This window comes from Trichosurus vulpecula, chromosome 7, assembly GCF_011100635.1.
Source record: "Trichosurus vulpecula isolate mTriVul1 chromosome 7, mTriVul1.pri, whole genome shotgun sequence".
Taxonomy (NCBI): domain Eukaryota; kingdom Metazoa; phylum Chordata; class Mammalia; order Diprotodontia; family Phalangeridae; genus Trichosurus; species Trichosurus vulpecula.
This window is the reverse complement of record NC_050579.1, coordinates 14,730,082-14,745,233: the sequence shown is the minus strand read 5'-3', so window position 1 is coordinate 14,745,233 and position 15,152 is coordinate 14,730,082. Positions and strand designations below refer to the sequence as shown.

General features: G+C 44.1%; 1 protein-coding gene across 1 annotated transcript; it reads right to left on the bottom strand.

The window, feature by feature from the left end:
- LOC118857432 (5-hydroxytryptamine receptor 3C-like) lies at window positions 1-12,840 on the bottom strand. Its single transcript, XM_036768118.1, has 9 exons — window positions 12,774-12,840; window positions 7,362-7,546; window positions 6,520-6,564; window positions 5,879-5,988; window positions 5,190-5,359; window positions 4,400-4,560; window positions 1,448-1,652; window positions 1,044-1,256; window positions 1-249 (listed from the first exon to the last, which is right to left on the bottom strand). The coding sequence occupies exons 1-9, from the start codon at window positions 12,838-12,840 to the stop codon at window positions 20-22; spliced, it is 1,386 nt and encodes a 461-aa protein (XP_036624013.1). The 3' UTR covers window positions 1-19.
- Between the last annotated feature and the right edge of the window lie 2,312 nt (window positions 12,841-15,152).

The window sequence follows — 15,152 nt, the reverse complement described above, 5'->3', positions numbered from 1 at the left end:
GGGTGGGGTTACCATACTTCTAGGAGCTCCAGAGAACAATGACTGTGATGAGAGAGGAGCTCATGAACAGCAGATAAACCCAGAAGAGCAGTGAGTCCAGAATAAGGCAGAATGTCCCCCACAAGTTAACCATTGGCTGCCCCTGGGCCTGCTCTTCCAACGGTGCCCTTGTTGATCTCGGGTCTCCATTTAGCCCAGCCTCACTAGAGCCTGGTACCCATGCTGCCATAACCACTGGCTCCATCAGCCCTATAGAGAGAATCATAGATTTTTAGTGTGTGTGTGTGTGTGTGTGTGTGAGAGAGAGAGAGAGAGAGAGAGAGAGAGAGAGAGAGCATAATCAAGTCACTTAAACTCTTTGGGCCTTACTTTCTTCATCTTTAAAATGGGAATATGGGAATTTTATCTATAATACCTACTTCAAAGGATCATTTGTGAAGCTCAGATATGTTTTGTGAAATTTAAAGGGACATGTAAATTCCAGCCACTTTTATTAATTGATCCCCTCAGAACCAGGATTTTGTGTCCCTGTACCATCCTGGTTGCATCTCTGAGCCCTCTTGTGCTTATCAATGTCCTTCCTAAAGTGTGGGACCCAGAACTGACCAAAACATCCCTGATGTGCCCTGACTAGAGTGAAGTCAGCTGGATAGTCATCTTTTTGTTTGCAATGCTATGCTTGAATTAATGCAGCATCAGACGACATTCACTTCTTGGACAATCCTGTCAGTGTTGATTCATATGGAATTTGTGCTCACCTAAGACGCCCAGATCTTTTTCATGTGATTTATTATCTTGCTGTGGCTCCCCAATCCTGTGCTTGTTCATTTGATTTCTTTGAACCCAAGCATAGGGCTTTATATTTAAACTCTTTATGTTTCACTTTGCTTGAACTGGCCCATTGTTCTTAGCTTCCTGTAACCTGAGCATAAGGGCTCAGTCACAGGTTGGGAAGGATGGCACAATTAGGAACAGAGAAGTGGAACTATTTAGGTGTCAGGGCAAAAGAAGACTAGTAGTGTGGCTGTATTGGTGCCAATTACCAGGCAGATGGATGGGGTTGGGCCCAGTGCCCCTGGTTTCTTTCTGGGACTTCCTGTAGCAGTCTGTTATTCTGAGATAGCACAGCAGCAGTGAATGGAGCCAGTGGGGCATGGGTGGCGGCTGCGTAGTAACCAGATTCAGAAGGTAGGTAAGGAAGATAGCCTCCAGCAGGCTGACCACCATCAGGGACAGGCACAGAGCAAAGTACACACCTGTGGGTCATATGAGGAGGGGGCTCAGTGAGGAAGGGGCAGAGTGATCTCCAACCTCCTCCTGTGGCCTCTTTCCCCAATCCCAACCCCAATCCTATAATAATACTCTTTCCTAGGATCCCTTGCGCCCCGCACCCTCCCACTTCTCTCCTTCCCTCTCTTGTTCCTCCCCACAGTGGAGAGAGCCATACTGATGAGGGGGGTGCCACTGGGTGGCAATAAATCATTCATCATGAGCAGGAAGACAGTATATCCCAGCAGCAGGGTCATCTTGAAAGGGGCCCGGTTGCCACTCTCAATTGGCAGGAAGAAGCTTAGGGCATCGATTGCTATCAGAAATCCGCTGGGCACCAGAAGATTTATGACATAGAGTCTGGGCCGTCGTTGGATGGCCACCTGGAAAAGGGGAGGGAGATGGGGGAAATGGGAACTGAAGGGTGTCTGAGCTTGATGGGGGCAGCAGTTAGGGCTAGTCTTCATCAAAACTTCACAGTAAAGAATGATTCCTTCCCTCTCTGACTAAGCTAGTCCCTCTCATCTCAGGTTCACCACTGAAGGTCTGCTTTTCTATGAATTAGCACTTAACAGAGTGCCTGGCACACAGTGGGTGCTTAATAGGTGTTTATGGATTGATTGACTGACCTTGACCATTGTGTGAAACATATTTATCCTCTATTTTTGCCACTGCCTTCTTTTGGGTCTTTCTCCCCCCAGCCCCGTCCACACACAGACACCAGCGATAACCTTAAAGTCTGGATTGAAACATGCCCTGAAACTGCTTGGTCAATTGTAGAGACTTCCTCGAGGCTGAAACACAAGCTCCTACCTGATCTCAAGAGCCCCACACAGCCTGGCTCCAACCACTTCCTATTGGCTTATTGCCCATTCCCGGCCTTGTATCCAGATGGGGCTATTTGTTGTTCCTTGGTTATGCTATTCTATCTCCAGGATCTCTGCCTTTGTACCAGCTGTCCTCTCCCTCCTCCCTTCTGCCTCATAGGATCCCTAGGCTCCCTCAAGGCTCAGCACAAGGACCACTACCTGCTTGTGAACTATCCTGAACTCCTCCCCCCCACCCCAGGTGCTAGTACTGTCCTCCCAAAAATTCCTTTATATTTCCTTTTTATGTGTTTTACCTACTTATGTAATCCCTATGTAAAAAGCCTCCTCTACAGCAGCTTTACAAGCCAGCATTGTCTCTCTAAGAAGCAAAGAGTTATGGTTACAACTGTTATTCTATGAGGGGCTTCTTCCTATGGAGTCAAGAAAAGCTCATGCTTTAACTTTGATCTTTAAGGAGTTTATAGAGAAAATGAAGAGAAGAAGATGAGGAGGAACTTGTTAGAACTCTTATTCTATGAAGAAACATTATAGAGAATTTTATGGAGAGTGAGTATAGAGGGAGACTTAAGAGTGAGGGCTCAAGAAAAGCTGAAGAGGTTGTTTTCCTATTGTGGCTGGAGAAAAGCTGAAGAAGATGCAAAGAAAGAAGATGAAGATGCCCTTTGTAGTACTGGAGACTTTATTTTGTGAAGAATATGAGGGGGATTCTTGTAGAGATGTTGTTATCCTAAGTGTACTAAATGGTGTGGGACTATGTTCTCAGAAGTGAAGTGAAGTCATCTGCTGCCACAGGGATGGTTTGAGATGACTCTAGCTGTGATAATTTGCACAGTTAAAATAATTATTATGAATTATTATATTACTATAAATAATTGTCTGTCTTTGCTTTATAATTAATAACATTATTAATAGGATAGGGATAGGAGCTGAACCTCTAATTTTATTGGCATAGGAAACTCCAAGATGAAAAAACTCCCTCTAACAATCAATGCAATTGTACAGTTAAAATAATTATTCTAAGTCATTACATGATTAAAAATAATGAACTGTGTCTTTGTTTTATATTTAATTACATTGTTAATAGGATGAGGATAGGAATTGGACCTGTGATTTTTTTGGCATAGGAAATTTCAAGATGAAGAAACTCCCTCTAACAATCAGTGCAGGATTATACCTTTTCTTCAACTTATAGGCTTAGAGATTTGCCTAGACAGAACACTGAGAAGTTACATCATTTTCCTAGCACCACACAGGAGGGAATACTTGAACCTGTCTTCCTGGCTCCAAGGCCAGCCTTCTCTCCACTGTGACATGCTGCCTGTTGGCATGAAAGAATTTGCTATTTAGAGAGATATGATAATGACTACTAGGAAAAGTTTCTCCAGTTGATTTTATGAACTGGGATAGGGATTCTAAGCTCATTTCATTGAGAGACATGTTGAAGTTTTATTAATTAACTTCCGGATTACCCTGCACCTCAGGATTATACAATTAAATATGGGAATAAGTCCTTCAGGACGCCATGTGCCAAGTCCCTAAATTGAACACCTCATCTACGGCAATGTGCTGACAGGCAGAACTCCAGATCCCTTATAGATCACTTAGCTAATGTACGTTTTCACTGTGGCTTCTGGTGACAACTCCTGACTTTGTTGTCTAAGCCAGCATTTATTCTGGACTTCACTAGTAAGGGAAGGAGGAAGACTGCTTTGTCTCACAGCATTCACTACACTTGGTAACGCAGTCTCGTAATGATAATCCTCTTCCTCTTCACAAGATAAAAGTTACGGTCCTCACAGAAACAAAGGGCATTTTCATCTTCGTGCTTGGTGTCTTTTCCAGCCTTTCTCTTGCCTTTCCAGGAAAACCACCTCTTCCGATGTTTGGGGGGCAGACAGGACCTCTCACTGCTCATCTAATCTGGTGACAATTCTCTAGTTTCATAGATTTAGAAAGGACTCCAGAAGCCATCCAGTCATTTTCCAGATGAACAAACTGAGACCACAGACCTTAAGTGACTCATCTCAGCTTATATACTAGGAAAGTCTCGACTTGAACCCAGGACCTCTGACTTTGGGCATCTAGGTGGCCAGCTCTGTTATTCACATTTGTGCTGCTTTTAGGCCCTTCCCTACACTTTCTGCCCATCGACAATTCTCTTCCCATACATATGTGAAGGGGTGTGCTCAACTCACTGGACCTGCGAAGATGGATTCTAGCCCTCTGTTGGGCGCCTCGGGAACAAGTCATAATGGCATTGCTTGGGGAGAAGGGATCAAAACAAGGATATCTGGACTCACGTAGAACATGATCTGGTCATAAAGACTGGAGCCCACTGCCAACTGTGGGGTTGCTTTGGTGATGCCCAGGAGTTCCCACTCCCCTTGGGTCCGAATGATATCACGCGAATTGTCTGCGATCTCCCACACTTCCTTTCCCATGCCCAGCAGCAGTTTATCCACTGCAGAGGAGACCCAACCGAATCAGTAGAGCTGGGACTGAGGGTACGTAAGGCAGACCAGCACTTGGCTGCTGTGTCCTCAGGAAGATGCTTTCCAAAGCCACTTTCTACAAATGTGCACACTCTTCACACTTGAAAGTGCCATTCTCCGTGGCATATTGGTATGGATTTGGAAGTCAGCAGAGTCCCCTATGCTTCAGTGAAGCTTCCAGTGGACAAACAGGGGTACAGATTTCATCCTAGTTTTGGGGTGCAGGTTCCCACTCTGCAATTCTGTTTCCAGAATTGCTCCTGGCTCACATACCCACCCACACCATTTTGGGCCTTCCTCCTCTCTTGTAACTTCCATACCTCCCCCTTTGGTACATTTTCAACATCATCTCTTGAGACCCTTTCTGGGTCTTTACTAACCCTGTGATTTGGAGAGTGTCAACCAAAATTAATAATAATAATTAATAATAACTAACATATGTAGTGCTTTAAGGTTTGCAAAGCACTTCACACACATACACACACACATCACCTCATTAGATTTGACCAGTCAGTCAATAAATATTTATTAAATGCCTACTATATACCAAACACTGTGCTAAGCACTAGGGTGTCTATGGAAATCCCACCATGCTTACCTGTGTACAGGAAAGAGCTGAATGTTAGGGTACAGTTCTGTTGGTCAAAGGGGAAGTAGAAGATGTCCAGGTTACAGATGCTTGTCACCTTCATGGGTTTATCATATCTGATCCGGCCAGTGCTTTGCACAAATGCAGAGAGGTTGGGTGGGGTCTGGTCCACATCCATGCTGCATAGGAGAGGCATGGGAGGTGGGGTCACAGATCCTAGAGCTAGAGCTGGATGGGGCCTCAGAGGCCATGTAGCCCAACCCCCTCATTTTATGGATGAAGAAACTGAGGCCCAGAGGGGACGTGACTGAGGCTCATATCTCTATAACTGGAAGGAATCTCAGAGACCACCTAGCCCGACCCCCTCAATTTTACAGGTGAGGAAACTGAAGCTCAGGAAGATCAAGTGACTTGCCCTGAGCATTGGGATTGAGATTTGAACCCAGGTCCTCTGACTCCAAAGTCATTGTTTTTTCTATCACTCTGTATACTTCCCTTCTAGTTCCTTCTCCCTTTCTATTTTTGCCAAGACATCATACTCCGGTCATCCCGTGCTCCCCAATCCTCCCTCACTCTCCGGCCTCTCTTCCATCCCACTATTCTAGTCCTGGAAGGCCACACCCTCTTGGTGTGTTCTCTTCAGGACACTGTCCTTTTCTTCAGGACACTTATCTTCCTCTTCTTGGCCTAATACCCACAACTCTACGATGAAGATGTCCGGGAGCCAGAGGTTCTTCGCTGTCACGCTGATCTTTTTCAGGCCCCCACACTCTTCTGGGTTCCAGCTGATGAATGGATTGTCCCAAAACTAGAGTCCAGAGCAGTGAAAGATGGGTAAAGATGACCAAGTCCTGGTGTCCTAGATAAGTATCTCTTTCCCTCATTATACCCTCTTAAACTCTGATCTCAAGTCCCACCTGTTTCCCTTGTGGCTTCAGTTCCAGGGAGACCTTGAGTGGGGTTTCTAATGCTCTCAAGTTGAGAGCCTGTACTTACCTCCTGCCTTCCAGTCTCCTGGTTTGGGTTGCCCACCCTCTCTGGGCCTTCCTTTCGTCTCTGCCTTCTTGGCTGGCTGGCTGCCCCGGAAACTTTGTTTGCTCAATCAACAAACCTCAGTACCAGGCACTATGCTAAGCACTTAGAAATCTGAAGAAAAAGCAGAAGCCATCCCTGCCCCCAAGGAACAAAGGGGAGACAAAATGGACAGAGAGAAGTCTGGCTAGGTAGACAACTGACTCAATGTGGAGTGGCCTTGTCTAATTCCCCAGGCTCCGCCAGCCATAGGAAGTGTGATCCAAGGAGCAGAAGAAATGGAACTCGGCAGGGGAGTTGGCCTTACCATATTCACCCAGAGAAAGGACGTCAGGAGCTGAATCTGGGCATCCTAAGGGAAGAGGATCCCATCAGGCTCAAGGAACCCAGGAGGACCAGCCCCATGCCAGCCTCCTTTCCTGCTCTTAAGTTCCTGGGATATCTATCTCATGTGACAAATTTGTCTTTCAGCCATAAGCCATGGAATAAAGGTGAGTCCAAGTAGGTAAGTAAGCCAAAGAGATGAGAGGAGGGTTTGGAGCAGGGGGTGACCATAATAATGCTTGGCATATCTGTAGTGGTCAAAGGTTTGAAAAGTATTTTATGCATGATGTGCTTTACATGATGTGTTTTATATGTTTATATGTTTTACATGATATGCTTTACAAAGTGTTTCATACTTTTTACAGGTGGGGAAACTGAGACCAGAGAGGCCCCATAATGCATATAAAGAGATCCCCTCATGTGGATATCTTAACAATTCCCATTTTACAGATAAGGAAACTGAGTCTCAGAGATTTCAAGGGACTTGCTGGTTGTCACAGAGCTAGTAAGTGTTAGAGGCAGGATTTGAATTCATTTGTCAGCTCACTCCAAGCCAGGTGTTTTATCTGCTGCCTCCCAGAAGCCATGGGGTCTGGGTTGCTGGTGGTAAATTCCTGATAGAATCCAACTTGGGAGAAATTGAATTCATTGCAGAAAGGTCATCTTGGACTAGACCTACATGAGAAAGTGACTTTTCCATCACCACATAGTGAAAGGAGGGCCAGGAAACTGGAACCACTTCTCTGACATCAAGGCCAACACTCTTTCCATTTTCCTCCCTCCATATTTGGGGCCCAGGGAGGTATGGCAGGGGTCAGGACTCACCACATCCAGAATGGCAGACAGGGTGAAGGAGATGTTGACTAGGGTGGGAATGCTGTAGTTGATAACCGGACGGAAGGCCTTTCTATCAAACACCGACTGGAAGGCAGCAGGGTCCACCCCATACAGGTCAAACCCTGTGCAGTTGATGGTGTAGGCATCACTGCTCCCAATTTGGGGTGGGGAACCTGAAAGACAGAGAATGCCACTCCTGTGGTTTCCTACATGAGATGGATATAGGCCTTGGATCATGATGACCTTTTCAGAGGGAAGGACATATTGGGGGATCCATACAAATTCTCTCCAATCTCCAAGTGACCCCTGATTTACAATGACCAGATTCTCAGTGTCCTCAGACCACAGCATATGAGATTATCTCACAGGCAAATGGCGGAAGCTGTTGTGGTCAGTTCTCAGACCTCACTTCCTGTAGGGTTCCTGCCGCTATGCAAAACCTACCTGAAAAGTCAGCCCTGGGCCAGTGACGGCCCCTTAACTGTCCCACCCTTAACCTCCCCATCCTTGCAGACCATCCCTAGGATGTTCTGTCTTGCCACAGACCTTCCGTCCAGGTCAAGGAAGACTCAGCCTTCATTTGCCCTCACCACACAGGTCTGTCACCTTGTGCAGGAATGCAAAGAAGCAAGGATGAGAATACCTGGGCAGCTAAGGCACCTAGATATTATTATTGTTGTGGTTACAATTCAGGGTGTTACCTGAAGGAGAAGGGGCCTCCAAGGCCATCCCCTCTGACATAACTGAAGCAGAAACTGCTCTATGCTTTTTGGTTTTGGTTTTTTTTTTTTCTCATTAAATATAAATTTTATTTAATTTCTTTTTTTTAGTAGGCATTTCTAAAAATTTAATTTTTTTAAAATTTATGGACTAAAACAAGCATTCCAATAACATAGTACAATAAATAAGATGCACATGAAATCACAAATTTACTATGTGCAACTTGCTATTCCTTTTAAATACACAACAAAGTTCTCATGTAAATTTCCCTTTTTTTCCCCTTTTCCCCTTCCTCTTCCCCTTCTTCACTGACCCTTTTTATTAAATATTTTAGTTTTCAACATTGATTTCCACAAGATTTTGAGTTACAAATTTTCTCCCCATTTCTACTCTCCCCCCCATTCCAAGATGGCATATATTCTGATTGCCTCATTCCCCAGTCAGCCCTCTCTTCTGTCACCCCACTCCCCTCCCATTCCCTTTCCGCTTACTTTCTTGTAGGGCAGGATAGATTTCTATGCCCCATTCCCTATATATCCTGTTTCGCAGCTGCATGCAAAAACAACTTTTTTTGAGCATCTGCTTTTAAAATTTTGAGTTCCAAATACTCTCCCCTCTTCCCTTCCCCCCATCCTCCCTAGGAAGACAAGCAATTCGACATAGGTCACATATGTATCATTATGTAAAACCCTTCCACAATGCTCATGTTGTGAAAGACTAACTATATTTCCTTCCATCCTATCCTGTCCCCCTTTGTTCAATTTTCTCCCTGGCTTTGGTTTTTTAGATCGGCTTGTGTTTTCATTGGGACAGAGAACTTTTTTACTGATACAGATCAGTTGCTTGAGGGACAGAAAGGTGAAGTGATTTGCCCATGGTCACATGATTAGAAAATGTCTGAAGTGACATTCCAAACTGTGTCTTCCTCATCCCAAGTCTGGTGCCCTATCTCTTACTCCATGGGGTATAATGGATAGAGAACCAGCCTCAGAATCTTGGAGACCTGGGTTCTAGCCCTATCTCTAACACACACTGCATGTATGACCCTGGCCAATGCCTTCATTTTCTTCTCTGTAAAAGGAGACAGTTTGGCTTTTTGGCTTCTTCCAGCTCTAGATCTAGGATAATGATAACAGCTAGCATTTTCAGCTTTGCAAAGTGCTTTACAAATATGATCTCATTTGATTCTCACAACACCATTGGGAGGTAGGTGCTCTCATTATCCCCATTTTACAGATAGGGAAACTGAAGCAGCCTGAGGTTAAGTGACTTGTCCAGGGTGACACAGCTATAAGTGCCTGAGACTGGATTTGAACTCAGGTCCTCTTGACCCCAGGACCAGGGCTCCATGCACCACGCCACTTTGTCTCTTCTAGCAAAAGGTTATCTCGCTTATATCCAAAGACCCCCCTTTCCTTGGGAAGGGCTCACTTCCCCTGAAGTTGCCCATTCCACCGCAGAAGAGTTTTGATTGTTAGGAATTTTTTCCCCTGCTGCTAAGTCTAAATTTTCTGCTCTGCCTTCTCTAGTCATTTCCTCCAATTTCTAATATCTGGGACCAAAGAAAACAAATCTAATCCCTCTTCCATATGATAGCCTTTCAAATACTTGAACCCAGCCAGCATGTCCTCCCTAAGTCTTCACAGAATTGTAGAATGAGATATGGAAAGGTGGTCATACAGTCCACCCCCCCCCCCATCTTACAGATGAGAAAACAGAGTCCCAGAGAAGAGGTGAAGTAATTTGCTAGAGGGATAGCTAGGTGGCACAGCAGGTAGACGGCCAGACCTGGAGCCAGGAAGACTTGAGTTCAAATCCAACCTCAGACACTTACTAGCTATGTGACCCTGGGCAAGTCACTTCACCCTGTTTGCCTCAGTTTCCTCATCCATAAAATGAGCTGGAGAAGGAAGTGACAAACCTCTCCTGTATCTTTGCCAGGAAAACCCAAGAAAACGGACATGACTGAGAAATGACTCGACAAAAATGGACGCCACTGAGATGTGAACATAGCTCCTCTAACTCCAGAGTCAGCATTCTTTCTTCTTCAAGTTAGGTCTCTACTTCCTTTAACTGTCTCTTGAATGGCATGGTCTCCAGGCCCTTCTCTTATGCTGGTTGCCTTCCTCAGATTGCATTCTGTTGTGGCCTTGCTCTTTCTAAAATGAGGCAGCCAGAACTGAAGCCAACCCTCGTGGAGGTGAGTTAGTCAGATTGTCACCTCCCGTGTTCTGGCCCCTGAGCCTCTCTTCACGTAGCCTTGGCTTACACTAACTTTTCTGACATTTGTGACATGCTGTTGACTCATGTTGCTCCTACATCCCACTAGACACCCAGCTCTTCTTCACATGAATTGCTTTCTTGCCACAGCTCCCACGCTCTACGCTGGGAAGTTGGTATTTTGAGTCCAGGAGTGGTATTTGATATTTATCCCAACTAAACATATATTTTTTTTCTAATCCTTCCATTGTGATTTTGGGGAGCCCAATTGTGTTATCTAATATAGCTATCTCTCCTAGTGCCATTTTATCTATGAATTTAATGAATATGTTATTTAGTCCTTCATGTAGTCATCCGTAAAGATGGTGAAGAGAGCACCAAAGGGAGAGCTTTGGGTCACTCCTTCAGAGACTTTACTCCAAAGGGTTCCTAGACTCAGTCATCTTCCCAAGGATCCATGGAAGTCATCGTCACTAACATCTGGGGCCCTTAAGTCATCATCATCATCAACATCTGGAGCCCTCACTGACTGGTTATTTTGTGTCCAGTTCGATGAAACTCAATTAGCATATACTCTGTGCCAGGCACTGTGTTGGATGCTGGGCTTATGGAGACAAAAATGAAACAATCCCTGCCTCTGAGCTTACATTCTACTATGTAGATGGATCCCATCAGATGAACTACAGATCTACCCTCTTCTTGGGCCAGGGACAGAATACCTTGAGGGGTGTCTTTTAGTGGTGTCTGTTACCACGTCCCATTTAATATTGTCTTTGACCCTCCTCCTGCCGTATCCTCCTATCCTCTCGTAATGGCAAAAAAGATCCCAGTGAACACAATGGGATTCTAGTCCTGTTCAGAACAGAAGTAGGAAGACCTGGTTTGGGGACTCAGTTTTGTCACTTGTTAGCTGTGTGACCTTAGCCATCATTTGCTTTAATTTCTGTATCTCCGTTTTCTGATATGTGAAGTGAGGATAATGAGACCACACAAAGCTATTGTGAGTAAAGCGCTTTGTACAGTACAAAGAGCTTGGGGATAGAGATAAGACTGGATTTGTCATTTCCTCAGTAAAGGGAACTCCCAAGTGAAGAAGCTCCCTCCACCAATGCAGATCGACACCTGTCTGCAACATATGGTCTATGAGAGTTGCTGAGGACACTGGGAGATTGTGACTTGTCACATAGTCAGTTCCGAGGTCTGAGGGTGGCTCTCTATCCTTTTCATAAAATGCATAGTAACTATGATAAATAAGCTTCTAAATAATAATACATTTATAAACCAACATATTTGTAGCAACCCTCTTTGAAGGAGCCAAGTATTGGAAACAAAGTAGATACTCCTTGATTGGGGGGATGGTGAAACAACCTGTGGCACAAGAATGTAAAGAAGTGTTACTGTGATGTAAGAAATCATGAATATGATGGAAACAAAGAAGTATGGAAAGAGCTACATGAAGTGATACAAAGTAAAATACACAGAACCAAGAAAACAAATATGGCCAATGACTATAACAATGTAAATAGAAAGAATAACTACAGAATCAACTGAAACAGAATGCTACATGATTATAATGACCAACCTTGGTAACAATGAAACGATATGAGAAGGCCCCTCCCTTCCCCCATAGACTTCTTTGCACAGGCAGGGAGCTAAGGGTATGGAGTGCTGCATATATCGTCATACTTTTGGGGGGTATGTTGATTAATATTGCTGATTTTCCCCCTCTTTTATCCTTTGTTATAAGATCACTTTCTGGGAGAGCAAAGAGAGGGATGGGTGGTTGCTGTTCAGTCATTTTCAGTTATGCCCTGCTCTTCATGACTCCATTTGGGGGATTTCTTGGCAGAGATACTGGAGTGGTTTGCCATTTCCTTCTCAAGCTCATTTTATAGATGAAGAACTGAGGCAAACAGGGTTAAGTGACTTGCCCAGGGTCACACAGCTAGTAAGTATCTGAGTTCAGATATGAACTCAGGAAGATGAGCCTTCCTGACTCTAGGCCTGGCACTCTATCCACTGTGTCACTTAGCTGCCCCACTAGAGGGATGGCTGTGTTTGGAAATATAGGTGATATAAAAACAAAATACATCAATAAAACATTTTTTTAAAAAAATGTTTCAGTATCATTTAACCCACATCACTTGTCTCCAGAGACTGGGAAAGGGCATAATACAGGTGCATCAGTTTTAATGTCAGTGGACACCTGGACACTGTGGGTATGGGTGCTTTACCTGGAATGAAAGAGAATTAGAGAGGTGGGCAGCAGAGATGAGGTGGTTAAATAGAAGCAGAGGCAGGTGGTCAGGAAGGGTTGAGGCCCAGCATGATTAAGTTTCTATCTGGAACAGAAGCAAAGTGAAGAGATAGGTATGATGGGGAAAAACAATCAAATGAAGGGCTTAGGGTGCTTCTGGGAAGCCAGCTCTGTTCCATCCCCTGCCTCTGCTCCTGTCTTACCTTGAAACAGAACATAGAGAATCAGGCAGAGGAGAAATCCCTCCTTGTGATGCTGCCTTTCTTCCATACTTCTCTTCTCAGAGCCACTCTAGGGACTTGCCAGGGGGCAGGGGCACAACAGAAATAAAGGACTAAAAGCCACACCTCAAGTCCTGACTTTGAATACTACTGGTGTCAGGTCACACTTGCCTCCTCATTGGTAAGTAAGCTTGGTGGCTTGAGAGTGTCATCATAAGAATGCCTCACCCCAGGTCTGCAACTCAGAGGCCAATAGGAAGCTGGGGAATCCAGGCAGAAAGCAGCTTGGCTGAGGGTTATATGGTTATTGGATCATGACCAATGGGTGGCACAATGAATACAATACTGAGCCAGGAGTCAGGAAGATCTGAGTTCAAGTCCATCCCCCAGTCTGTTTGCCTCAGTTCCTTCAACTGTAAAATCGGGATAATAATAGCACCTACCTTGAAAGGTTGCTGTGAGGACCAAATAAAATGTTTGTAAAAAGTGCTTAGCACAGTGACTAGAACATAGTAGGTTCTATATACATACTTATTCCTTTTCCCCTTCCTCTAAAAAAATGGCCTCTATGCACTTGACAGTCACATATAGAGTATGGTTATAAAGTCAGGGAGGCCTGGAATCTTAGGTTGGGATTTGAGCTCAGAGTCTAGTTAGTTTAACTTCCTACCTGAATAGGAATCTACTCTGTAATACCCTGGCAAGCAATCCACTAGCCTTCGCAAATGATCTGTCTTAGGTGAGTTTCACATCAAACTTTTTATTGACTGACTGGCCTTGCTACCACTCTCTACATTGTTTTGTGAACTGACCTGCTCACAATCTTCCACCATCCTCTTTTGTCATGTTCTGCAAATGAGTTTTATATTCCAAATCCATTTTGTCCTTGGCAGAGAGATCAAGTATTTCTTGTTGGCTGGTTTGTTTTCTGGGATCTTTTGACCTCCTTATTGTGATGATTGCTTTGTGTCAGTTATGGGACATGGTAATAGTTTTGTGTGTTTTTTTCTTTGTCCATTTCCCATTTTTTGGTCACAGTGGATGTTTTTGGAATAAGTCAGATTAGAACTGCTGTAATTCCACCCAATGTCTTCTCATGTTTATCCTTTTTTTTTTTTGGTTTTCTATTAATTTTTGAACTGTGCTCTACAAAAACAACTATCATATCGGTATCTGGTATTTCCTATCTGGTAAGATATAATTAATCATTTGGGGGAAGGGTTGATGAGGTTTAGTATTCATCCTATCCAATGTCTTCTGACTCTCTTCTCGAAGAAAGTATGAGGCTTCTGAGCTTCACTTGGAGCTTACAAGTCACCAACCCCTTAAGGCCATTTCTTAATTCTCTCTCTCTCTTTTTTTTTTGGAGGAGGAGGGAGGCAAGGCAATCAGGGTTAAGTGACTTGCCCAAGATCATACAGCCAGTAAGTGACAAGTGTCTGAGGCAGGATTTGAACTCAGGTCCTCCTGACTCCAGGGCCAATGTATTGTGCCACCTAGCTGCCCCCTCATTTCTTAATTCCCAATCATGTTTTCTAACATTCTTTTTCATCATCTTCTCTTTGCACCAAAGTCATTGAGTATAAATCTGGATGTTGACTTGGTTTAGAAGATAGTGTCAAACTCTTGGTGGACTTTCTGAGCCTTTTCATCTTCTGCAACAAATGTTGACACAAAAGCTGCATTTGCCCTCCTGGTGGTCTATTTACTTAGGCTAATGATGCACTCTGCAAGACAAGATGGAAGGCCAAGTGTTCCATGACATGACGATTTTTGTTTCCCTTCAGCCTCATGATGAAGCCAACTGTAATTTAATTTTCATTTAATTTTCCAAAGAGGACCTTTGACCCAGCCTTCCCTTTGTCTGCAACTTTCTTATGTCTTCTGGATTCAACGATACCATGAATATTAATGTTGTTATGGCTCAGTTTCTCCAGTAGGATTCGATTCCATGGTAATGAGATCAGGGTCTCACATTGAGATAACCAGCCATTTAGTTACTAATTAGAGATGATCTAAAAGCTCCATTATCTGTGGACAATAATATAATCATTTCAGTCAGTCAATCACTAAACATTTATTAATACCCTACTATGTTCCAGGCACTGGGCTAAGTACAACTTAACATGGGTATAGATCTTTGTAATTAACAAAACATTTCCACAGATATGATTTCATGATCTCAAGAGCCCTATGAGGTAGGCAAATCAACTCTCATTATGACTCCCATATTTCAGATGAGCAAACCAAGACTCAGAGAAATTAAGTGGCTTGCTCAAGGTCATTGCAATTGGCACATGGCAAAGCTAGCATCCTGGAGACAGCATGAAAGCTAAAAGGAGTTTGGGCTCTGCAGTCAAA

What these genes read in the sequence shown, in the direction of transcription:
- LOC118857432 (XM_036768118.1), bottom strand. Translation starts at nt 12,840, where the DNA reads ATGGAAGAAAGGCAGCATCACAAGGAGGGATTTCTCCTCTGCCTGATT. An exon ending in CAGCTCTTTCCTGTACACAG is followed by an intron (nt 4,561 to 5,189) that starts GTAAGCATGGTG and finishes TCTCCTCTGCAG; the next exon opens with TGGATAAACTGCTGCTGGGC. An exon ending in CAACCCCATCCATCTGCCTG is followed by an intron (nt 250 to 1,043) that starts GTAATTGGCACC and finishes TTCTCTCTATAG; the next exon opens with GGCTGATGGAGCCAGTGGTT.